The sequence below is a fragment of the Eulemur rufifrons genome, chromosome 16 (assembly GCF_041146395.1).
Source record: "Eulemur rufifrons isolate Redbay chromosome 16, OSU_ERuf_1, whole genome shotgun sequence".
Classification (NCBI taxonomy): domain Eukaryota; kingdom Metazoa; phylum Chordata; class Mammalia; order Primates; family Lemuridae; genus Eulemur; species Eulemur rufifrons.
Window position 1 is genome coordinate 93,486,892 of NC_090998.1, and position 24,800 is coordinate 93,511,691.

At 62.6% G+C, this 24,800-nt stretch overlaps 1 protein-coding gene across 3 annotated transcripts in view; it reads right to left on the minus strand.

Annotated features, from left to right (window-relative positions):
- Positions 1-8,844, minus strand: part of WNT7B (Wnt family member 7B) — a 47,780-nt gene extending 38,936 nt beyond the window's left edge. The window contains exon 1 of one of the 3 annotated variants that reach the window (XM_069490239.1): positions 8,679-8,844. In XM_069490239.1, coding sequence (XP_069346340.1) covers positions 8,679-8,774 — 96 coding nt within the window. In that variant the 5' untranslated portion in view covers positions 8,775-8,844. Of the gene's footprint in view, positions 1-4,147; positions 4,231-8,678 lie in introns of those variants that run through there. The other 2 variants (XM_069490240.1, XM_069490241.1) reach the window with 2 other exon arrangements.
- Positions 8,845-24,800: the final 15,956 nt, after the last annotated feature.

The following is a 24,800-nucleotide window of genomic DNA, read 5'->3' on the forward strand; positions in this document are numbered from 1 at the left end:
GCTCCCTCAAGGGGGACCCCTGGGTGAACGTGTTTGACAGTCAGTGTTGTTTCCTCTTCCAGGAGTCTCTCTCATGCTCCTGTTTAGTCTGGCCAACTCCTATCCATCCTTCAAAACCCTGTCTGGGGAAGGACATGGTAGCTCACACCTGTAGTCCCAGCTACCCGAGAGGCTGAGGCAGGAGCATCGCTGGAGCCCAGGAGTTCCGGGTTGCAGTGAGCTGTGATGAAGCCACTGCACTCCAGCCTGGGTGACAGAGCAAAACCCTCTTTAAAAAAAAAAAAAAAAAAACCTGTCTGGGTGTCATCTCCTCCAGGAAGTCCTGTTAGACATCCTAGAGAGTTCATCACTGCCTCCTGAATGAACAAAGCCACCGAGCCTCCCTGTGTTGCCCGCAGCCAGCCTCCCTGCTCCCGGTCACTGAGGACGAGAATGACCTGTCTCCTGGGCACTTCCTGGATGTCAGGCGCTGAGCTGCGTTTCCTCACTGGGTTCTCCAGCCACCCTGAGGTTTGACCCCCCTGGTCCTTACTGTACAGAGGGACAGCGGAGGTCAGGGACACCCCAGGCAGAAAGAGGTGTAGGCAGGACGAGAACCTGTGTCTAGGTCTCCCTCGTGCCCTTGGCCTCCCACAGACTGAAGGGAAACGGGGTTAGAAGACAGCCCCCTCCCCTACAGACGCAGCACACAGCTGCTGGGCCCACCGCAGCCCAGGGGGAAGCACCGGGCCCCTCCCCGCCCCCACGCACAGATGGTCACAGGGGGTCATTTCCAGAACACGCCCTTCTCCACTTTGGCTCACAGTAGCCGAGTCTCACCCACACGGCAGTGAGTTTGGGGAGTTTTCTGTGATTAGAGCGGCTCCATTTGTCCACTCCTAGCTGGGGGTCCTGGGGGTTGAGAGTTTGTGGGGTTTCCCAGCTCTCACCTCCATGCGCACACCCCTCCGAGTGTCCCGTGATCTGAGCCTTCAGGGGAGGGCTCTCCAGCCCACACGACCAACGAGGAGACCCCAGGGAGGCCCATGGACCTGCTCGGGGCCACACGGCAGAGCCCCTCCCGTACTCGGACGGATGCAGACCCCCCAGGCTAGGAGCTGCTCCTCCCCAAGGGTGACCTGTCCACGCCTGGGCCGTGTGGCCCCATCCTGCCCCCACACGGGCTGTGATGCCATGGGATCGGGACTGATTCAGCACCCCCCACCGGGGTCATGCCCACAGGGCTTCTGGGACTGCGGTTGGCACCACCGACAAAGCCACAGCGGTGGAGCCGGGAAGAGGCCCGGCCTCGGCAGGGCAGTGGTGAGCACCCCCCCGCCCCACAGCCAGGTGGTCGGTGAGTAACCGCCCCGTCACCCATGACTCACTCGGCTCCCCAGAGCGGGCAGTCACCATGAGAGGCTTGTACCGGAAGACCTGGGGGGATCGTCACAGCCAACCCCCACATCTGGGAGAGGAGGGCCAGGACCGGAAGGGACCTGCCCAGGACAGTATCCCAGCCTGGGTCTGACTCAAGGCCTCGGCCAGGCCCCCATACCAGCTGACCCAGCACCGCAAGCCTTTCTCTTGGCCTGCAGCCCCCACCTGCCCTCCCTCGGGCCCTGGCTGACCCCCTGGCCCTGAGAGACCCTGATCTGACAACAGAGGCTCAGAAGCGAGGCCTGGCCAGGGCTGCCTAGCACGGCTGGGCCGAGCTCAGCGTCCGGCGGGGGCTCCGGGCCCTTCCAGGCCAACACACCCGTCCAACCCGATCAGTGCCAAGGGCCCAGGCATGCGTCTGGGATTCGGTGTGTGCGGACCACAGCCCAGGACAGGGAGCTGGGAGAGCAGCCCAGATGAAAGGGGCAGGATCAACTGTCGGCCAGTGTCTGTGATCCCAGCAATGAGATGCTTTCTGGAAAGTTCTCTGGAGCAGAACGAAGCCTCCACCCAGCACCCCTCCTAGCCCTGGCATCCTTCTCCAGCAGACTGAGGGTGGGCTACTGTGGAGTCCCACCACCTCGCACACCAGCTGCCTCACCTAAGTCGGCCATCTCCGCCAGGGTCTTCCCCCTATGTATGCTTTCATTTGACCCACACCGGCCCTGCTCCCACCAAACAGGGCAGGGGAAACCCCCAGAGACCCCCAGGGCCTCCCCTGTCCCTTCCGGGAACATATCTGAGTTAGTCTCTGCTTGGGAAAGCCCAGCGTCAGCGTTTTCTTCCCCCTGGGGCTGAAGATCAGGCTCCACCGGAGCTGGCCAGGGCTGCTGGAGGTGGGGCAGGGACACAGCCTGCCTTACTATCCCCCACCGCCCACGCTGGACCCCAGTGCTGGCCCAGGAACATCTGGAAAGTCTGTTCCCCGGAGAGAATTTCTGCCAGCAAAGCCGGCGGTGCACACTCAGGGAGCAAGCCTATAGGGGAATGGATGACAGTCACTGTAAGCCCGGATGCAGAGGCCACCCCAAAGGAGAACGTGGGTCCACTGAGGTCTACTGGCCACCACCTGCCCCAGCCTGTGCCTCAGCATCGACTCCCACCAGCACCAGCCCCTTGCACACCTCCTCTCACAGGCTGATTCCAAACAAGCCCGGAGGACTCCTGGTTTTCCACCCAGAACTCGCTGCATGAACACCAAACCTCAGCCAGCCAGCTCCAAAAATGGTTTCTCCAGCGGAGTGGCTGCCATTCCCTAGCAAGGCTTAAGATTGAGATGCCAGGATTCTGGGGAGAGGGAGGCTTCCCGAACTCCAAGAACCGAGGCTGGGATTCCAAGGCTCCCTTGGATGATCCCTTTCCTGGGAGGGACACCAAAAGCAGGACCCTCTGGGCCAGCACTACTTTAGCATGCGTCCCCGTGGATCAGGCGGTCCCCACCAGGCATGCGCCTTGCTACCCGCCCCCCCCATCCCCAAGGCGATGCCTCCACAGCCGGGGCTGCCCGCCGGGCCTGGAGCGCTCTCTGGGCCCGGACCTTGTAATTATGTCCCACAGCCCGGGAAACCGCGGGCCTCGCAGCATCTGGCTGCGGTTGCGAACTTTTGTTTCAAGATGCGCGACTATTTATAGAAGGAAAACTGGTAGGATAGTAATTTCCTAGGAGCTGGAGGAGAAATTGGCTGCGTCTTTATTAAATGGGGGTGGGGGCGCGGCGATTTATTAGGACTGCGACCGCATGAGGAGAGGGGGTGGCGCAGGGAGCTGGAAGGCAGCGGCTGCCCCCTCTGGCCGCGTTAGACGACTCCGGACGTGGCCCGCGTGTAAAGGAGGGGGAGGGGGAGGGGAGGCGAGAGGGAGGGAGAGCTGGCTCTGAGGTTTAATCAGTAGCATCCAGCTTAAATTCCCCCAAACGGCGGTTCCATAAATCAAACTTCTTTTTAAGTTGGAGGCCAGAGCATATGCGTCCCATTAGGAATCCGGCGAAGCCACCGCTACGCGGACGCGCCCCCTCTGCTCGCTGGGCCGGACTGGGCCCTGCCCGGAGCTTCTTCAAGCCCGGTGGGCGCTGCCCGGCCTTTCGCACACGCGCGCACACGCTACGCGCGCTCCCTCCGCTCGGACACCTGGGCGAAGCGCGGCCGCCCCCACGCAATGCGCGCTCTCCTCGCCCCCAGGTGTGGAGTCGGCGGGGCTTGGATCTGGCCGCGCAGCACGGCAGGAGGGCTCGAGAAGCTGCAGCGACTTCGGGGCGCAGCCTGGGCACTGTCTGGTGGAGCGCAGCATGCACGTGTGTGCCAGTGTTTGCGCGGGTGTGTGCGTGCGGCTCTCTCGAGTATGGCATTGCCATTCGTGCCACATGAGTTAATATGGGGAGGGAGTCCCCCGCTGGTCTAGGACTCAGCTGGGATGCGCAGGGAATCTCCGCGTCTCCGGAAAGCCCTCCAGCCCTCGCTCTCCGTGCGCACAGCCTGGTTTGCACGGGCGCTCCGGCCGCTCTTAGGTCACTCACTCTGACCCCAAAACCGGGACTTCTCACTGCTGCAGCTGTCCCCCAGGTGCTCCACCTTGGCTGATTAAGCCAGCGAGGCGACCTAAAGTACCCCAGCTCAGTGCGCGCCGGACAGCCGGCGCCACGCCCAGGGGCCTCGCTGCCGCGTTCCCTGCCCGCCAGGCTCCCTGGTCTGGGCCCCACCCGCCCACCCCGCGCGCCGCCCGCGGCACTCACAGGTAGCTGCCGCTGGACAGGAGGAGAAAGATCTGCGGGCAATAGACGGAGAGGAGCGCGCTGCGCGGCGACAGCAGGAGCATGGTGGGCCAGCGCGCCTGGCGGGGCTGGACAGGCCCCGCGGGCAGGGCGCCTGAGCCAGCTGAGGCCGGGGTCCCCGCGGCGCTCCCTGATGCAGGGCGACGACGCTGGGCGCTAGGGGCCGGGGCTCGCGGGCCCGGGCGCAGTAGTCACCCGTGCCCTGTCGCCTGAGCAGCGCATCGCGCTGGGTCTGGGCCGGAGGCGGGAGCTGGGGCTGGAGTGCCGGGCGGGGACCCGTCCAGGGGCAGCGGGCGCGCCTTAGCGGCCGTCTGGCCCTCCGTCCGTCTGTCGGTGCGAACTCGCTCTGTCGGCTCTGTCGCTAGCTCTGGCTCTCGTCTCCAAGTCTCCCGAGGCGCGCAGCTGCCATTGGACGGGCCGCCCCTACATCCGCCTCCTCCCCCGGGCGGGTTTTTTTAAAGGGGAGGCTGACCGGGAGCGTGCGGTGGGAGCCGCCTCCAGGGCTTGCCCAAGCTGCCTTGGTCGGGACATCGCCACCCCCACCTTCAGGGAGCCACACAGCTCTGGCCCGGCTCTGGAGGGTGCACCTAGGGGGAGGCACCGTGGGGTAACCGCACGGAGGCGTGTGCGCCTCTTAGGGGCTGTGCTCAGCAACGTGTGCTCCTGTGTGCATGCATGTGCCTGCATGCGCCTGTGTGGCCTGAGGGACAGAGGCGGTCTGTGAGGGCGCAGGTGTGTGTGCACAGATGCACAGATGCACCGTGACGCCGCTGCCTGTGTGCGCCCCTGGGTTTGTGAGGCTAGCTGTGGGTCGCAGGCACTCACTGCCACAGCCGACCAGGTCTGGCCCTGCGCTGGTGCTGTAGCCTAGTGTCTCTGCAGCACCCTGCCTGCGCGCCTCTTTGGAAAGGCAGCAGGTGTTGCTGTTCTCACACAGAGGACCCCAGCTCTGGTTTCCCTGGCCCCCTTCTTTTACTCTCCTTTGAGGGGCTGGTTGGGATGGGCGTGGGGAGGACACACAAGGACACACTTTTCTAAACAATCCTCCTGCTTCAAGTAAATTTTTATTTTTTAATCCCAGAAACACAGGTTCAGGGTCCCACCTCCTACTGTGTGCCGAGCCTGGCTACATATGAATGTCCCTCGAGAGGCAGTGTCAACCCTGTCAGCTGGGGCAAAGGCACAAAGCAGGGGAGACAGCAAGAAAAGGGAAGTCTGTTCAGCGTGGCCAGTGGTCCTGAGGAAATGCATTTCCTGGCTCCTTGACCTGGCAGGGGGGCTCATTCCCAGCACCCAGCGGGAAGGAACCGCCACCCTCACCTTCATGCCTCCTAGTCAGGGACTCTTGGGCCTCTCTGCTTCTTGCCCCAAAGGCAGGGGCAGGCATGGAGCAGGGCTGGTCCTGGAACTTCGGTGACTCTAGTTCCAGTGGGCAGAGGGTCCCCAGACTCCAGACTGGCTCCTCCAAGTCCTGCTTTGGCCTCCTCCAGGGCTGGAGCTGAAGGCTGCTCCATTCAAAAAGGAGCTACGACTTCCCAAAGCCTTTAGGTTTTCAAATTGCTCAAAATCCAAAGCACTTCTGTTCTTGGGGCCCCAGCCCCCAGGGGATTGGAAGGGCTGAGTTGTTCCTGCTGGTGTGGGAGCCCCCCACATATGTGGCTGTACATGTGAGATGCACCAGGCTTAGGGGTGCATGTGTGTGGTGGCTGCTTGAGCACAGGTCGGGGGTGAGGGAGGCTTCCCTGTGTACATTCAAAAACATGCAGCCTGCAGGTGTGGTTCAGGGCGCCGTGATCACAGACTACACCACCAGTGCACACAATCTCTGATTTTTGGTTGGGACTTTATGACCCTAAAATTCCAACTCCTGGGATTTAGAGGCCCTGGAATATACTATCTGGAGTCGTCCCCGAGGGTGCTGACCTGGGTGATATCTTGGTCATTAACACTAAGAAAGGCGTTACTGGTGTTCATAGGTGTTTATTGGGACCCACACCTCCACTGCCCTCAGGGCAAAGGCCCCCAGGACTAACCCTCAAAGGGCAGTGAGGGAGGTGCTGTCGTCCCAGTTTTTCAGAGGAAGGAAGGGAGGCTGAGAGGTTAAAGAGCTCACAAAAGGACATAGGGTAGGAGTGACAGAAGGACTGATGTCCAAGGTGGACGTTGGTCTCAGATTCCCAAACCTTGATCCACGGGGCTCCCGGGTCATTTAACTCCTTAGGACACATCTGGGCCCAGGTGTCCCCTCCTTCCCATCTTTTGCAGCCAAAATGGCTTGCAAAGAAAGCAGGGCCCTTCTCTCCAATGTGGGCTGGCAGGGGCTGAGCCTCTGGAGGTGGGGGTTGGCCGGGCCCCCTACTCCCCGTAGCAGATCCCAGGGTGCAGCTCCAGCTTTCCTGGCTGTCAATCCACAGGGTGCTTGGAGACCACAGTTTGGAAACCCAGGAATAGGGGAAATATGTGTTTTAGGGGGGGTACACCAGGAGGAGGAGCCTCCCCCTGCAGGGTTCCTGGGTGGGTCACCACCTCGCTTTCTTAGCCACTCCCAGAGAGTGGCTGACCCAGGTGCCTGGCACTCAGGCTGGACCACAGGGAGACCCAGTGGATCTTGCTCATCTGCTCTGTCCTCTCAGACACTGGCCACCCTCCTGCTCAGAATGGCCAGAGCTGCAGTCCCATTTACAGAAGGGAACAGGAGACTGAGGAAGATCACACGGACCTCCAAGCCCTGGAATCAGCCCCGGGAGCCCAGGCTGGGGTGGACTTCAGCTCCTTCTGCTGCCTGGGGTTCGGAGGTGAGTTTCAGAAAGCTCTTCCCATTAGCTTATGGGGGAAGGGGCTGCTTTGTGACAACTCCTGCTGAGGAACTGATGCTGGGAGGAGTGGTCAGTGGTGGAGGTCAGAGCTGACTCCAGTCCCAGCACTGCCGCTGTTCCCATGGACAGTGACTTAGCCTCCTGTGCTGTTTCCTCATCCTTAAAGCCTGGAGAGTACAAGCACCTAACTGTAGGTTTGCCGGAGGGGAAGGCCTGGGTGCTGAGAAGCGGGCAGCAGGCACACAGCCTCCCTTAGGGCTGGTGATCACCTTTGGGGGCCAGCGGGGAGTCGCTGCAGGGCCGCTGAAGAGCCTGGAGGACAGCAGCTACCACCCAACCCCCACTCCAGGAGGCTCAATGCCCTGCACCCCTCACCTCCATAGACAAACACCCAGGGACACAGTCTGCCCACAGACCTACAATAAACAGGGCCACCAGCAGCCGCAGACACACCTGCTCAGGCCTGCACAGCTGAGGCTAGAACGGGGCCTTCCAGCCCTGCCTCAGAAGCCAGCGACCGGCCTCAGGCGCTGCGGGCTCTGGGCCTCGTTTTCCCCACCTGTACAACGTTGGAGTGGATAAGGGGTGGAGGAGGGCGATGGACGAAATGATTCTCCGGTCGTGCTTCCACCTCTCAGCCGGTGAAGCCGCATCTCCCGCCAGCCATATCATGACCCGCCCCTCCCGCGGTCCTTTCCCCTCCTTGGCGGCGGCCGGTGGCGCACAGTAGGCGCGCAGGGTGCAGCCGGCGCGGGTGCCGCAGGTGCGAGGGGCGCGGGGCCCGCGCCAGGCGGTGGGCGCCCCCGGCGAGGAGCACCGCACCCCCTCTCGGTCACGCCGCCCCTCCACCCCCACTTCGAGAGAGGCCGAGACAGATTCTGTCTAAAGGAGATCGCGGCTCAACAGGTAAGGACTCGGCTGGGTTCAGGAATGTGGAAATACGACTCGGAGCAGCTACCGCAGCGAGCAGCTAGCGCGGCCCGCCGGGCGCCCGCCCGCCCGGCCGCGCGAGGGGGAGCGCGGCGAGAGGGGGCCCGGCCCAGGGCCCGGGGCGGGCGGGGGCGCGGGCCCCGGACCGAGCCCGGGGCGGCCGGGCCGGCCCCGCAGCCCATCCCGAGCCAGCCGGACGAGTTGTCAAGGCAATTTCAACACGTCCGGGTGATGGATAGAGACCAAGGGCCGCGCGGGTGCCTCGGCCTGCGTGCTCGCGGCCGGGTGCGCGCCCCCCCGCCCTCCCGGGTCTCCCCAGCAGCCCGACGCCCCCCGCCCCCCACCCTGGCTCACCCTCTGGGCGGCGAGCACTCGGCCCGGGCTCAGCGCCCAGCGCAGCCCGGGGGAGGGAAGGCGCGTCCCACCCCCGGGGCCTGGAGCCCAAACAGGTGAAAGTACGCGCTGGGCACGCTCGCCGCTACCCGTGAGCCCGGCCGCGGCCGCCTGTGCGCCCCGCTCTCTCTCCTCCTGCCCTGGGCTCGGCGCCCCTCGGGGCATCCACTGCCCAGAGTACTCGACTGCGTCTCTGCGGGGCTGGGGCGACGGTCTGATAAGTAGGCCAGCCCCGGAGCCCTGAGAGCCGCTGCCCCTCTCCGATCCCCACGTCCCCATGGGGACCCCTTGGAGGCAGCTCCTCCCGGCCGTCTTGGCCTGGGGCTGCCGCCCCCGCCCACGGGGATACTCACCCGAGCTTCACGTAGAGGACGCCAAAGCAGAGAAACACGTAGAAAATCCACTTGCGAAAGTTTCTGTGCATGATCCAGGGAGGGGGGCTGCGCCATAGACAGCGGCGGCCGGAGGGGACGCGCGAGCCCGGCGGGGGCCGGGCAGGGGCCTGGGGGCTGCGCGCAGATCGCGCTCAGCCGGCGCTGCGGCTTGGGCGGCCGGCGACGCGCGGGCACTCGGCGCGCGCTGCCACCATGGTGAGCCCGGGGCGCTGCCGCGGCCGCCGCGTGCGCCTGGGAAAGTGACCGGGGCCGGGGACCGCGACCTCGGAGCCCGGCTGAGCTACGGCGGGGCCCTGAGAGCGCAGGCTGGGGCCCGGGCGCGGCTGGCGGGCGGGTGCTACCTGCACTGGGCGCAGCTGCCTGGGGCCGTGCGCGCCTCGCCGAGTGCGGCGGCGGCCAATGTGTCCGCACTTGTCGGCCTCCCCAGGTGACTCGCGGCCCGGGCGAGCGAGCCGCGAGCGAGCGAGCGCGCCCCAGGTAGGAGGATCCGCCTCCCGCCCGCCCTCCTCGCTCGCTGCGCGCTCTCTCTCCCTCGCTCCCTGGCTCTCCCCTCCCTTTTCTCCTTCCTCCCCCGTGACACACAAACGCATCTACCCCCGGGCCCCCCTCTCCAGGCCAGCTCCCTTCCGATTGCCCTCCGGGGACTGGGCGGAGTGGGGGGGTAGGTGGGAGAGGGCTAAGGGGGGGCGCGGGGGAGGGTGCGGAAGAGACACCTGCACTCCTCTGCGCCCGCGGGGTGGGAGTAGGAGCGCGGGTGGGGTTGAGGGCGAGAAACGATGGTTGGAGTCCTGGTGGCCACTTGGCTTCCAGTTTCTGGTGGAGACAGAGACCACCCTCCCCCGTCAGCTTTCTGAGCGCATTTCCCTTTCCTCCAGAAATTGTCCACATGGGGTCCATACCCTTAACCTCACTCCAGCAAACCTCCATGGCAGATCCCACCCTGGTCTTCAGCACCCAGCACTGTTGCCAGCGGTGCTAACCCAGCTTGGGGACATAGAAGATGCAGGGAGAGACAGACTAGTCTGGCCAGATGCAGGGGGATGGCAGGAATGACCTCCTGCAGAAGCCTTTTGCCAAGCACTATGGTGGCAGGCATCATGCATAGCAGGATATTGAGGGGGCCTCCCTGACACTGGGGGTAGGCTCCTGTCCCCCAGGATTCCCTGCCCCCGCCCATGGTTTGCATGGCGCCCTCTGCAGCGCCCAGCTCAGTGTTCCTGTGCCGCGACCAGAGCAGAAGTCAGACTGGCCTCATGCCTCTCACATCCACAGCCACTTGGGCCTGGTTCAGGCCGGACGAGTGGGCGCCAGGGCCCGGCAGACCCTGCTGTGCCAAGCCTGGTCTGTCCCCAGGGGGCAGGACGGTGACAGGCGCCAGATCGCTGTCCAGACCAGGCTGCCCACCTGTTCTGTGCATTCTTAGTCCTGGATGCCTTTGAGCTGTGCCACTCAGGGGCTAGTGGGTGGGGCTGGGCAGAGCTTAGACCCGGAGTACCAGCCCGGGCCAGACCCGCTGGAGTGGGGGTGACCTGTGTGAGGGGGTGGGGCTGCTTCCAGCTGCCCTGGGTCCCACCTAGCCACAACGGGGCAGAACGTCGAGCTCAGAGCCTACCTCCCCCGCCACTGGCAGTCCCGCCGGACACCCGGGCCCCATCTCCTCTTAATCCCTCCAAATCCCCTGAACCTTTGCCACGACCTAGGCGCCGGCCGTTGCTTGGCCCCGGATCAGAGGTGGGGCGGTGCAGCTGTGGCTAGTGGGCCGACGGGAGGGGTCCCAGATAAAAGGGACGTTGGAGATCGGTACAGACAGGGGAACTGAGGCACAGAAAGAATGAAATAACAATAGCAGCCCAGCCCCGGAGTGCCCCTGCGCCCCAGAACCCCACTCCGAGGTAGTCATCCCATTTCACCGCCAGGAAGCTGAGTAGGGGACAGCAGGGTCTGGCCGGGCCCTGGCAGCAGGTGGCGAAAGCCAGGCGGGCTGCGGCCGGGACTGGGAGCCGCGGGAGGAGCTTGGGCTCATGGACGAATGCTGCCACCCCGCGGCGACGCGATGGGACGTCGAGCGCGGCTGCGCCGAGCCTGGGCTACGAGCGGGCAGTGCCCCCGCCCCAGCACGGAGTCCAGGGGCCAGCCCGCCGCCCGCCACCAGCCTCGGCCTTGGCGCGCGTCAGTGGGGCGCAGCATCGGGGCCGTCTGGCTGCAGCGGGGCCAGAACACCCCAGGCAGCGCTGGCGGCCTCCTTCCGGCTCGGCTCGGGCTCGCCCCAACCCGGCCTCCGGGCCCGGCAGGCGGGCTGTGGTCGGGACAGGAGGGAGTGACAGCCGGCGGGCGGGACGCCTGGGTTCGTGCACCCAGGCTCGGCCAGCCTCTCTGAGCCTCGGGTCCCCCGGGAGCGCGGGACGCGGAGCCGCGCCCGGAACGCGGAGGGACCGCGGCGCGGCGCCGCCCCCTGCCGGCCGCGGGGAGAAGGGTTGGCCTAGCCCGGCTCCACGGCTTCTCTCCGGCCAGTCGCTCCCACGGTCCGGTTGCTGGCCGGCGCCTCGAAGGCTCCTTGAAACCCGGCAAAAGCGCACGCCCGTGCCCACGCGCGCACACGCGACAGTGCGGCTGTGCCTGCAGTCGCGACCCAGCCAGGGCTCCCAGGGCTGGCTCCAGGCCTCTGAGGACGGTGTGACCACAGGTAGGTCCCCACCCCTACTGGCCATATGGGATTGCAGCTTTGATCATCTTAAACAGGATGGTGGCCAGTGTCTGGCCCCAGGGGTCCTTCATCCGCTGTGGGTGGGGGCGATTGAGTGGTAGGAGGCGGAGCCTACGCTTCTGTTGGGAGTGGGCGCTCTGGCTCCCAGTCAGTATGGAAGCCGCCCGTGCCCGGTGGTCTCCAGGGTCAGTGGGCTCAGCGCTGCTTACCTGTGTGACCTCGGGCCAAGCTCTCAACCTCTCCACCCTGGGGATAACAATCACAGTCACAGTAGGACCCCGAGGGGTTCTTCTGTCACAGGAATGAGTTAACCCAGAAACAAGTAACCAAAAATGAGTTAACCTAAAAATGGGTAAGCAGCGCCCAGCACACTGGGGCACTAAATCAGTGCAGGTTCCGTGTCTGGATCCTGCGGGCCTGTCTGGGCAGAGCTAGGGTGTGGCCAAGCCAGTGTCTGATCCCACTGCGAGACCAGCCTCCCTCCACCGGCCTCAGGGTTCTCAGAGACAGCTGAGGGGAGCTGACTGTGGGGCGGGGGGCCCTAAGCGGTGCCGGTCTCTAGTTGCGTGGAGGAAGGTGTTGGTGGCCTCTGTCCAGCTTTCCTGAGGTGTGGGGCAGGGGCCCCACCACACCCCGCCTCAGGCAGGCCCACGTGGACCCACTGGCTCCCGGCAGCCTGGAGCCACTCTCCTCTCCTCTGGGCAGCAGGGATCCAGGTCTCTCTCTCTCTCTCTCTCTCTTTTTTTAGAGACAGGGTCTCACTTGCAAGACAAAGGCCTGGGACCTGAGCCTGTCTCCCGTGTCTGCATGTGGCTCTGGGTAACCGAACCTTCCAGTGTGCTCGCCCAGGGTGTGCTTGTGTCACTGTCGGCCAGGGCTGGAACCTTGATTCGCTCACTCCAAAGCCTCAGCCCGGTTTCCCAAGCTCGAATGCGAGTTGTCCTCAATTCCTCTTCCTTTTCACTTCTCGAGCTGATCCCTGCACAGTCCTTTGGCCTCCATTCCAAAACAGATCCTGCTCTTACCCTACTCCCACACTGCCACCACTGCTACCCCCCAGTCTGAGCCACCGTTGCCTCTACCAGAAGATGAAATAAGCACCAGCTGTTCCTCCTGCTTCCTTTCTTGACCCCTGCAGTGCAGCCTCCCGCCAGCAGCCAGAGGAGTCTTCAGTAAAGACAAGCCAGGTCAGGCCACTTCTCCTGCTTAAAGCTTCTGCGGCTCCCCATTGCTCTCTGAATAAAATCGAAGTCCTTATCTGGCCTTTAGCCTGGCATCTTCTGGCCTCTGCCTTCTCTCTTGTCCATCCTTGGGCCATTCCTTCTGTTACTGGAACACACCAAGCTAGTTCCTGCCCCAGGGCCTTTGCACATGCTGCCCCTTCTAACACACTGCTCTTCGGCCTGGTTTTGTGTGGCCACAGCTTAAACGTCCACATCAGAGGAGCCCCACATTCCTCTCCACAAACACACTCACTGATCCCTTTGAAACACAAAGGACAATATGTCCTTTGTTTTCTGTTTGTCTCTCACCAGTATATAAGTTCCATGGGGGCCATCGTAATGTCTGCTTTGGTTACTGCTCTAACCCCAAGACATAAGAGAGAACCTGGCATATAGTAAGTGCTCAATTAAGTAATTGTTGAATGACTGAATGGATGGTTTTCCAGGAAGCAGCTGGCACACATGACCTGCAATGTTACAAGCTGGAGAGAGCAGGGACCTGACTTTGACTTTTTTGAACCTTGAGTTTGAGCCTGATCCACCGTCTCCAGCATCGACCCCCCCCCCCACCGCATTCTTGCCGCCCTGCCCCCACCTGGTTCTTGAATCTTTTGACTGGTGAGACTGACAGGCATGTCCTGAACCCAGCAACTCCTGCTCAGGTCACACTGAGCGTGTGTGTTGGCCCCTCTAGATAAGGACAGGATGCTCATTTACTGGACCTCGCCCAGTCTTGGGAAATGGTGCTGCTGGACTCATTATGTAGATGGGGAAACCAAGGTAGAGGAGGAAGGACTTGGCCAAAGTCACACATGGAGCTGGGATTTGAACCCACATCTTTCAGGCCCAGAGCTTGGGCTCTTCCCACCACAGGTCTCAGCTTCCTGGGAGGGAGGCCCCATGCCTTATGGATGGGGGGTACGTGGCAAAGCACCCACCTCCTGCTGCCGGGAGCTCTGGGTCCAATGCTGAGCGTGGTGGGGGGAAGGAGACCGCAGGAGGCTGCTGCTGCCACTGGGCAGACCCAGGGGAGCGAGGCCTGCGAGCGGGCCTGCGAGGGCATGGAGGTGTTGTGGGCAGACCCCTAAGCAGCCCCCAGATGTCCTGCCCAGTCCCCGAGACTGTCTGATGCGATGTCATGCCCATGACTGTGTTATGCTCCGTGGCAAAAGACATAGTTAAGGTTGCCAATCTGTTGACTTTGAGTTCATCAAAAAGAGACTTTTCCTGTGAGCCTGATCTGGTCACACTGCCCTTTCAAAGCAGTTTTCCTTGTGGCTTGTGGCCACAGGGGCCGTCAGAGAGCTCCGCAGCATGAGAAGGATTCGACCTGCCATTGCCAGCAGTGAAGATGGAGGGTCCCCAAGCCGAGGCCTCTGGGAGCTGAGAGTGGCCCCTGGCTGCCAACCAGCCAGGAAATGGACACTGCAGTCCTACAGCCACCAAGAACTTACTCTACCCACAACCCCAGCGAGCCTGGCAGAGGATTCTTCCCCTGAGCCTCCAGGTGAGCCCCTGGCCCTGCCCCTGAGACCCTGAGCAGAGGGGCCAGCCGCACCAGCTGCAATTCCGATGCACAGCACTGTGACAGAATAAACAGGTGTGGTTTTAAGCCACTAGGTTTGTAGTAATCTACACGGCAATATAAAATGAACGCGGCAGGATTTGGATGTGTACAGGCAGGGGAACAGAAATCAAATGATGAGACAGAGTGAGCGATGGCTCCCGGGGCGGGGAGGGGTCATGCAGCAGAATAGAAGATGATAGGAAAGAGGCGGGGGCTTGCACACAGAGCCCGAACGCCGGGCTGAGGAGTGTGGGCTTTATTTTGTGGGCACTGGGGAGCTATTGAAGATTTGGAAGGAGAGAGGGGCACCAGAGGTGAGCTTGCCTGACCAGCCAACTCCCAGGATTATCCTACACCTACCTCTCCAAAGTGTCCCAGGGTAGGGGCCTGGGAATCTGAATGTTTGGTCAATGCCCAGGTGGCTCTGGAGTCCAGTACAGCTGGCAAATGATAGTTTGGGGCCAACATATTATTATAAACTGCCAAAGGTTCTGAGTCTGTGTCCCACGTCCCCTCAGATTACACTCAGTTTTCCCGAGCCCCTGTGGGTTCCCGGCCCGTGTCAAGGGAGGCGGGGCCTGCGTGGGGAAGGGGACAGAAGCCGCCCTGGGGAAGGGCCATGGGAGGCAGAAGCCCAGGACAGCCCGTGGGGAGCCCCTGCTTGCAGAAGGAGCCAGAGCTCTGGCGGTCCTGGGGGAGGATGAGGACCCCCAAAGGCACATCCAGGAGCCTGGCGAGGTTCCAGGGCAGACTTAATGGGGCATCCAGGAGCCCAGAGAACAGAGAGGAGTGAGCGCCTGGAGCCAGCCTCGGTTCACCAAAAATAAAGTGTGCCAGGCTGCCCTGTGTCTTCTGACCTCTGAGAGGGCCGAGAGCCCAGGAGGGGCGGCATTTGCTGGGAGGCTCATGGCTGCCATGTAGACAAACACGCTGCATGTTTTCTGTCTTTAAAACAAATACTCTGTGTTTCTAACAAAAGTTGCCTCTAGGACCCAGAGAGCCAAGGTCAAGCCACAGCAGAAAGCCCAGCTGCACACTGACCGTGACCGCTGGCCACGTCCAAGCCTAGTGGTGGGCTGAGAAAGGAGGAGGCACGAGTCCAGGTGTGCCGAGTGGGGCTGGACTTGGGCATGAGCTCCCCTCGCTGCAGCCCAGGGTCCGGGGTCCAGGTAAGGCCTGGCCTTGTGTGTCCGAGACCTCTTCCTCAGTAAAGGAGCCAAGGAACTGGGTGTGGTGGGGATGCTCTGGCCCTCTCCGCCCCTGCGACACTCAGTCACCCCTCGCCTGTGGTGATTGGCACTGCTCTGATGGAGCAGCTCCCGGGACCCTGGCTGGGCCGAGTTTGCTGGTGAGCAAAGGGTAACCTTGACCCTGCCCTCCATGCTGCGGCAGCTACTGCTGGAAGATCCAGGTTTGAGCTTCAGGGAGGAAGAGGCCCCGGCCCAGCACAGCCCAGCACGAATGAAAGGCCTGCGACTTCCCGCTGGGCTCCCTTCCGGGGAGAAGAGATGGACGCCCCAGGCTCGATTTCAGCGTTCTAGAGTCGCCTGACTCAAGCCCACCGTCCACAAATGCCACACCCCAATGACCAATCCAGGCTGTGAGGCTGGAGTGACTGGTGCCCTGGGATAAGGCTGGGTTAGGCCACCAAAAGCCAGGCCATGACCTTGGACTTTGTCCTTCTGGGCAAGGGCCCAGCTCTGTGCACTGGGCCACCTGTCTAGCCGGCGTTTCTCCATAATGACACCGTGGACATTCAGAGCTGGACCGTTCTCTGTAGGAGGGGCTGTCCTGTGCCCTGTAGAACAATCCCGGCATCCCTGGCCTCTGCCCACCAGGTGCTTGTAGCATACCCCCGAGGTGTGACCAAAAAATTGTCTCCAGGTATTGCCAAATGTCCCCTGGGGGCCAGAATTGGCCCACTGGTCTAAGCTGAGGTTGGACCCAGCCCTGTCCATCCTGTTGCTTCAACACCCGAGGACATGGCCTGGTCGGCCAGGCTCAAGCTGGGTCACAGGCACAGCCGGGCACCTGCTACCAGGAAGCAGAAAAGTCCGAGTAAGCAGTTTCCTTTCAAGCACGTGAGGCAGCATTTGCAGGGCCTCTGCCCACGTCCCATCCGTGCTCACTCAGTCTCGGCCACGCCTGGCGCGGGGAGGCAGGGCGCACGGCCCTGGGCTGAGCCGCTGGGCAGGACTGGCTTGTGCTCTGTTCCCAGAGACGGGGACGGAAGGTTTCACAGGACAACCGGCAGCCCTATCGCCCCTCTTTAGAGTCGATTCCTACCATGGTCCTCTCTGTGAGTGACGGGGAGAAGAACGGCCCGCCGAGTCCCACGGGCCTGCGCAGAGGCCACAGGTTCAAACCCGATTCACAGTCTGACCCATCGCCCGCGGCCTCGGGCATTTCGCAGGCCGAGTCAGAGCCTGGCCTGGCCTGACACCCTGGTTACAGCCTCTGGGAGCAGCCTGTATGCACGCAGGCAGAGATGGGGAGCCCCCAGGGAGAGGGGCTCCAGGCCTGCATGCCCACCCCCAGGGCCCTACTCAGTGGGAGGCGTGCAGGCGAGGGGCCTGGTGTGGCCAGGCCGGGGACCCCAGGCCGTGTGTCTGATGCTGGATCTGCTGGCTCCCAGGGGACGCCCTGCTGTAAGAGCTCAGAGGCTATGGGTACTGGGATCCCTGCTTGGCCACGTGTGACCCTGGCAGCCTTGGGCAAGGGGCTCAGACCAGACAAGCGACACTTCACTGTTCCTGGGTCCTGGGCATGCAGGGTCCCAGGCACCACCACGGTCAGTGGTCAGCCCCGGTGCCGTGGCTCTCGGTGCCAAGACAAAGAACAAACACCCCGTGACTTTTAGGGGATCAACTGGCCAATAGGATTATGACCACAGACGCGGTTACCTTTCAGGCGGTTAATCCAGCTTCCCAAGGACAATCCCAGCTCGGAGGTGAGTCCTGCGCACACACGGTTGACCCGTCACTCACTGAGACCAGCATCACCCTCCTCCAGGTGGGCAGCCAGGGTCCCTGGGGAGGCACGGGATGTGTTCTGCAGATGAGATGCTCCAGGGGAGCGGGCGGTGGGACAGCCCAGGCCAGGCCGAGGACAGGGCCCAGCCGCGGAGAAATGGGTCCTGCCAGCGTACCCTGTCCCCTGGCCCCCGAGACAGGAGAGCTGCAGCTCCTGAACCCCCTCCTTTCCGCACACTGAGCGCATTGCCGGAACGCCTGCACCTCCCTTCCCAGGGCGCACACGGGTGCACAAGGGCCCTTCTCGGGAGGGGCTGGGGCTCTCGTAACATTCTCCTCAGAAACCAGCCACGACACAGGGAAGATCTGGGGGCTGGAAATCAGCATGACGCAGACCAACACGCTCTGACGTACCCATGGAACCGACCTCCTGGCCGGTGGCCGCGTCTGAAAGGTGGTGCCTCGCCGGCCACGCTGGAGGAGCTGGACCCCGACCCGTGAGACTAACACGGGTGCGGGCCAGACTGGAAGCCCGCAGGGGCCACGGGATGGGCTGGAATTGGATATTAATCATTGCATCTTAAGTCCTGCACATGGGGACCGCTTGGCTGCCATCGTAGGGCATTGCAGGCCGCTAAGTTATTAAAAAAAAATACATCACTGCACACGATCCGTCCGGCACATACATCTTTCTCTGGCCAGGGAAGGGCTGTTTCTGGTGGAACTTTGATAAGCCCAGAGAAATAGGCCCAGACTTTAGGAGACTCTGAGGCATCTACCGTTCCCACTGGGACCCACGGCACAGGCGTGGAGGAGGCCAGATGGGGACATCCCAGCAGGGAGAGTGTGGGCAATCTCCCAGCCTGTCCGGGCACAGTCCTCACTCAGTTGGGCCAGGGGGCCAGGGGGCCAGGGCGGGGGGCTTATTCACCGGCACTGATGGCAGCAGGAGGACGAAGCGGTGGCGCAGCTGTGTGTGATGCGCAGGCCATGCTGGCCAGGGCCCAAGGCCCCAGGGGGACGTCAGAGGTGGCTCTGCCCTCGAGGGGAAATGCCACAAAGACAGACAAGAGCCCGTGGCTGTGGGAGCCCTGAGGAGGCATGCACCAGGCGCAGGTGTTCAGGGAAGGCTTCCTGGAGGAGGATAGCAGTTGCTGAGCCCTGAAGGATGAACCAGACAGACAGTCCAAGAGAAGATATTCCTGGTGGAAGGGCAGCACGGAGGTGAGTGAGGACACAGCCCGCTCGGCTGGGCACGAGGCCACGGGCATTGGCTTTACAGCAGTACCGGGTGAGTGACTTCTTCACAGAAGCTTCAGTACTTTGGTCTGTGAAATGGGACTCCCAGGAGCACAAAACCCTCATCACACCACCTGCTCTAAGCCCTGGCCCCCCACCATGCCCGGTCACACAGACCATCCCCAGTCACCCGTCACATCTCCCAGAGCACCCTCCCCCCAGCCTCCTCCAGGACACTCCTCAGACTCCTGCCCACGCAGGTGGCTGGCACCCCCTCCAGGGAGCCCTCCTGGTTGTCCCAGGCAGCCTTAGATGCTCCTTCCCTTGCCCCACACCTGTTTGCCCTCCCGTCTTAGCCTGGACCCCGCCGCACAGCATCTCTGTCTCCCAGGAGAAGCCTCCGGGAAGATCCTGGGCCGATGGCCGCGTGCCAGCTCCTCACCCCGGCACGGAGAGTCCAGATGGTGCCTGAAGTGTGTGTGAGACAGACACAGCGTGACTGCATGGCCAGGGCTACCCGGGCTGCCCAGTGTGACCACTGAGAGGGCGTTTTCACAAGTGTTGTTATTGCTGTTGATGGTGATGATAATCGTGGCATTGGTGGTGGTGGTAGTGGGCGTGGTGGTGGTGGTGGTGATGGTGGACGTGATACTGGTGTTGGTGGGGATGGTGGTGATGGTGGTGGTGGTGATGGTGGTGGTGGTGGTGATGGTGGACGTGATAATGGTGTTGGTGGGGATGGTGGTGATGGTGGTGGTGGTGGTGGTGGTGGGGATGGTGATGGTGGTGGTGGTGATGGTGGTGATGGTGGTGGTGGTGATGGTGGTGATGGTGGTGGTGGTGGTGGTGGTGGGGATGGTGATGGTGGTGGTGGTGATGGTGGTGATGGTGGTGGTGGTGGTGGTGGTGGGGATGGTGATGGTGGTGGTGGTGATGGTGGTGATGGTGGTGGTGGTGGTGGTGGTGATGGTGGTGGTGGTGGTGGTGGTGGTGGTGATGGTGGTGGTGGTGGTGGTGGTGATGGTGGTGGTGGTGGTGGTGGTGGTGATGGTGGTGATGGTGGTGGTGGTGGTGGTGGTGGTGATGGTGGACGTGATAATGGTGTTGGTGGTGATGGTGGTGATGGTGGTGGTGGGGATGGTGATGATATTAGTGGTGACAGTGGTAGTGTTGCTGTTGGTGGTGGTCATGTTTTAAGGACTAAAAAGAAGGAAAATTTCTTCTCCCCTCACTGGATCCAGCTTGAAACCTGGATTTGTCCTCATAATATCATAGTCGCTGGACCCCAGTTTTCCATGGAAGTGATGGGGCGGTGGGTGTATTTTAGGTGACCTCAGGGCACCCTCCTAGCTCCATCCTGGGTTCCAGAGACATCTTTTCTGGGGCAGGGGCAGGGGGTCATTTTCTCCTTATTGGGTAGAGTCAGGATCAGGTTTGGGGTCAGCAGCTGGGCCAGGCGGGGGGCACTTTGGAGGTCTGGCGAGGGTGGGAGAGGCCTGGCACTCCAGCCGCTGTGCTCCGAGGGCTGCCCGAGCCTGCATGCCAGCAGGGCGGCCTGTCCAGGGCTGGAAGTCCACAGTGTCCCCTACTAAACATGGCCAGGCTCCCTGAGAGACAAGGACACAGGGGCAGTTCTGAGGTGAGGCCTGGTGGCACCTGGTGCCCCAGGGCCCCAAATGCTCCTTCCTGGGCCCCCAGCCAACCCCATTTCCACCTAAAGACAAAACCCTGAGCATGGAGCCTGAGCATGTGCCTCCCTGCCTCATGGTCCCAGGTCCCAGAGCAGTGGCACCCGCCCCTCCTGAGAAAAATAGAGGTCTTTGCCCCCGGAACTCAGCCAGGTGGCGCTCTCCACCCCAGCCAGCCTCTGGCCTCTGGCCCGGGTCCCAGTTCCTCCTCCTCGTCCCCGACAACTCCCACAAGACCCACCAGAGGGCGCCCTTTGGCAGGGAAAGGATGTGGCGGTGGGACAGGGCTGTGGTCCTGCCTGGCGCTGGAGCCCAGACTCCTGGGAGGGACAGAGGGATGGAGGCCGTAGGACACAGCATGGGGAGTTCCGGTTCTGGATTCTCCCAGACATGGCTTCCAGGCCCAGACTTGCCCTGTGACCCCAACAAGTCCCTCACCTCTCTGTAGTGGTGCCTGCCTGGGGGGCTTCCAGGAGGATGCGGTAGGACCAGGGAGGCACTTGGCTCTCCTCACCCAGGGGAGACTGAGGCCCAGGCGGGGATGTCCCTAAGAGCAATAGTACGATGAGTATTTGGATCTAAGGTCCCCACAGGGCTGAGGGAGTCTGCAGGCCCCTGAATTATCCGCCCTCCCGTGGCTGGGTGCCCAGGGTCCCGTAATGGGACTCAGCAGGTGACACCCAGCCCTGAGGTGGCTGGCAAGGGCCGTGCATGGACCACATGCTGATCACCCGTTCGTCTGCTGGCGGTCAGGGCACTTGCACTGTTGCCACTGTTGGCGTCTGCGAGTACTGCTGCTGCGAACATTGCTGTGCATGTGCCTGGGAGTGGGACTGTGGTCACAGGTGACCCTGGCTCTCTGGTTAGCCGTTTGCGGAGCTGCCAGACTGTCATCCACAGCGGCCACTGCCACCAGCGGTGCACGCGGGCTCCGACCTCTACATCCTCACTCATTTTTTCCTGCTGTGTTTTAGTATTATCATTGCGTCCTGGGGGGTGGGGAGTTGTACCTCACTGTGCTTCATCCTTTTATGGCTGGGTAGCACCCACACTCTTCCCAGAGGAGCTCTCCCTCTCCCTCGAGAGACCCTGAAGCCAACCCCACCCCCGGGTAAGTGGGGCAGCAGTGGGCAGGCGGGGAGAGCTCAGCACGTCAAGGAAGCTTCCAGAGCTCACTCATTCAGTAATCTGCCAGCCAACAAGGATCTCCATGAGGACCTACTATGTGCCAGGTTTTGTGCTAGGAGATTTGGGGGATACCAAAATAAGCACAAAAATATAACCCTTTCCCCGGGGGGCAACGCTCAGGCCAAAAGGAGGCCTGTGGCTGGGCGGCAGGGGCTGGTCCTTGGCCTGCTACGGTGGGGCGAGGGGTGCTGGGGGCTTCAGCCCGGCTGCCTGAGTCCCGGGGGCAGCTTGACTCTGTGGGCTTCTGTTACCTGCACTGACTCAGAGGGCCAGCTCCTCCCAGCGGGGCTCAGTGGGGTCCCCCTCCTGGTCCATGGGCCTGGTGGCCGGCCCTGAGGTCACAGAGGAAGGGCCGATGGGCCACACTCAGAGGAGGGTGTGGTCTGTGGTGAGAACAGGACCAGTCACACGCTGCCTGCCCAGTCCCAGGTGGGCTGCAGCAGTGGCCCTGCCTTTCCAGGGTGTTCCCAGGGCCAGGGAGACGAGCAGACAGGCGCACTGGGGCGCTGGGTGTGGGCTGAGGGAGGTGCATGCCGCAGGCAGGCTGGGGCCACAAGAGCTCGGCCCTAAGCGGGTGCAGGAGAGAGCCAGGGGGACTGTGGGCAGGAGAGGCGGAGTGGGCATGCCCAGGGAGACCTTACACGGTCCCCCGGACACAGCAGGGGCCAAGACAGGGAGGTCCCAGCACAAGACAGAGCCTGTGTCAGCAGAGGGGCAGAGAGCACCTGAACGAGACACCGGACAGGAAGGACTCTAATGCACAGACAGAGAGGGACTCAGGCCGTGGGAGTCCCTGGAGCTGAGACCTGGACGAAGCAACCGTGAGGGACCTGGAGAGAGCACGGCCGGCGGCAGTCACAGCCCGTGCAAAGGCCCCGTGGTAGAAAGGACCTCAACATACTGCCAGATTGGCCCAAGGGCAAGAGCTGCAGGAGAGGATGCAAAGATGGGGCCCCCACTCCAATTCAGGCCCCCTCCCTGCCCCTAAGCCCCAGGCAGGGTCCCAGGCCCTGGCCATTTTACCGCTGAAAGGAACCAGTTTGACTCAAACTGAAGGCGCCTCTCCGGGAATCCGGAGCCCTAAATCACAGCGCCTGAGCAGCGGGTTCACCCCAGGACACGCTGCTCTGGTGAGCTCTCTTCCTGTGTAGCTGGGGGATGGAGGGCCTGGCCCCGGGCCACCGCCCGCCAGCGCATTGTCTCCCCGCCGGCCGGAAGCGGCTGCTGCCCGGGCGGGCGGAGCCTGCGGGACCCTGAACCCGGCGGCGGGGCGCATGCGCACAGGCAGCCCGGCCCGCGCCCTCCCCTCGCCCCTGCGAACCGCCTGGCCCCGGCGGCCACTGGCGCTGGGCGCAGAGGCTGGACGGGGAGACCTGGCCCTGCCTCCCGCACCACCCGCCCAACTGGCCCCAGCCCCCTGGGGACCCTCAGGACCACCCAGTCACCCAGCCTGCGGGGACTGACCAGCTGTTGCCCTGACCTTAGATTGCTGCCACCTCCCAGCCCAGACCGCGGGGCGAAGGCGGGAGGAGAGGAAAGCCGAGACCCAACGCCACGGGAAATGACTCCAGGCCTGGCTACTGCTCCTCCCCAAAGAAAAATAACTCAGCCACTGGCCCCGTAGGCATTCGGACCCTACACCCCAAGTGCAGGCATTAGGGGGTGCAGAGGTCAAACCTGGGAACCCATAAGTGCCCCCTGGTCCCCATGACACCTGCCCTGGGCTGGGCCCTGGTGGGGCAGGGACAGCCAGAACCTGACTTTACCCCCCACCCCACCCGCCAGGCCTCCGGGGTCAGGAAGCACTTTTGCCCTGGAATGTCCTTTGAGGAAAGAAGGCTGAGCCTCAGCAGGGGGATAGATTTTATTCCTCCATAGCTGAAATTGTGTGATCCTGCTCGATGGGGTAAACTGAGTCAGTTCAGTGCCCTAATGGCACCTGACGCCTACAGCATCACTGCCAGGGTGCACGGTCTTGGGCACCATCTCTCCAGGCAGGTGTCCTCTGGGGGTCCTTTTCCAGCCTGGCACGGCTGCCAAGACCGCTGGCTCAGCCACACCTCTGTCACTGCTCCTGTGGCCGCTCCCTCCTTGTCCCTACCCCTCACGGAGGCCCAGGGGCCTGTGCATGGCTCCCACCTGCTGGGCCCTCGGAGCCCACTCCTGCCCTGTACCGAGGGTCTGAGACCCCCTCCCGCCCAGTCCTGTGCCCGGGCCTGCAGCAGTGCCAGGCTGGGGGCACTGGCTCCCATCTCTCCAGAGCCATTGTGTGGAACATGGACTCGTGGCCAGGGATCTCATTTCTAGAATCTTCTTTTGTTGTTTTTCTTTCAAATATTGTCCCACCCACATTTTTCAAAGTATATTTTAACCTCAAAAACTGACCTGAGTCTCCATTGACCCTCCCTGAGATACCTCAGTTTACTCTGCTGCTGTCCGGGTGGGAGGGGGTGAAGGCACATCCCCCACACCGGGCGAGGATGGCCATGCCCAGTCGACAGAGGAGTCGTTGGGTTCAAGTAAATGATAAGTCAGAACTGTGTGTTCCGTGTGAGCATCAGAGAGCCTTCCCCCATAACCTTCTGTGGCTCCCCATTGCCTCCCCGCAGGCCTTGATCTCAGCACAGCACACCTGAGCCTCTGGGATTTATTCCCCTCCTCCCCAGGCACAGGGGAGCCCTGCCTCCCCACCTCTGCTCACCCAGGCCTCTACTGATCAGCACGGGCTACAGGCCGGGTTCAAAGGGTCTTCTTGGCTCCTTGGCCTCGGCAGTGATGTCCACCCACCTGGCCTGACCTCTCCTAGCTGTCTCTCCACCTGCTCTCCCCTACTCAGCCTTCAGGTCTTGCCTTTGAGGCCTTTCCTCCGAGCAGCCTCTCCTGGCGGCCCCAACGTGCCCCCAGGACAGAGACCTGAGGTGCCATCGGAGGGGCATTGTCCAAGGAGAGGGCACAGCGCGGCTTGTTTCTTGCCTGCTGCACTCAGGAGCCTGGAGCTGGGCTGCCACAGAAGATGAGCTGAGAAGCACAGCAGGAGTGGTAACAGAAGCGACCGACAGCCACCACATGGCACCAGCTGCTGCACGTCCTCTTCGCACACCTTTTCTCTCACCCTCGCAGCCCTGCAGAGCGCAGTGAGCACGGAGGAAACAGGTTTGCAGGAGGTGAGGCGGCACGGACCCCGTGCCGAGTGGGGGCCAGAGATTCCAGCCCACGTGCAAGGTGAGAGCATCTCAGGCACCTGCCGACGTGCGGCCCAGAGGCAGAATTCTGCCTCGTCGGGGGCATCTAGAGGGTTGTGGGGACTGAGGAGCCTAGAGGAAGGGGCCCCGGGGTTACCTCATCCAGAAAGGATTTGGCGTGCAACAAAGATGTCACAGAGTATGTATTTGAAAGCAGAGGTGAAAGAGGAAGGGGAAGATGGGGAGAAGGCAGGTCTAGCTAAACGGGGCCAGAGATGAGCTCACAGCTTGGCTTAAAGCTCCCCAGCAGCAGAGGC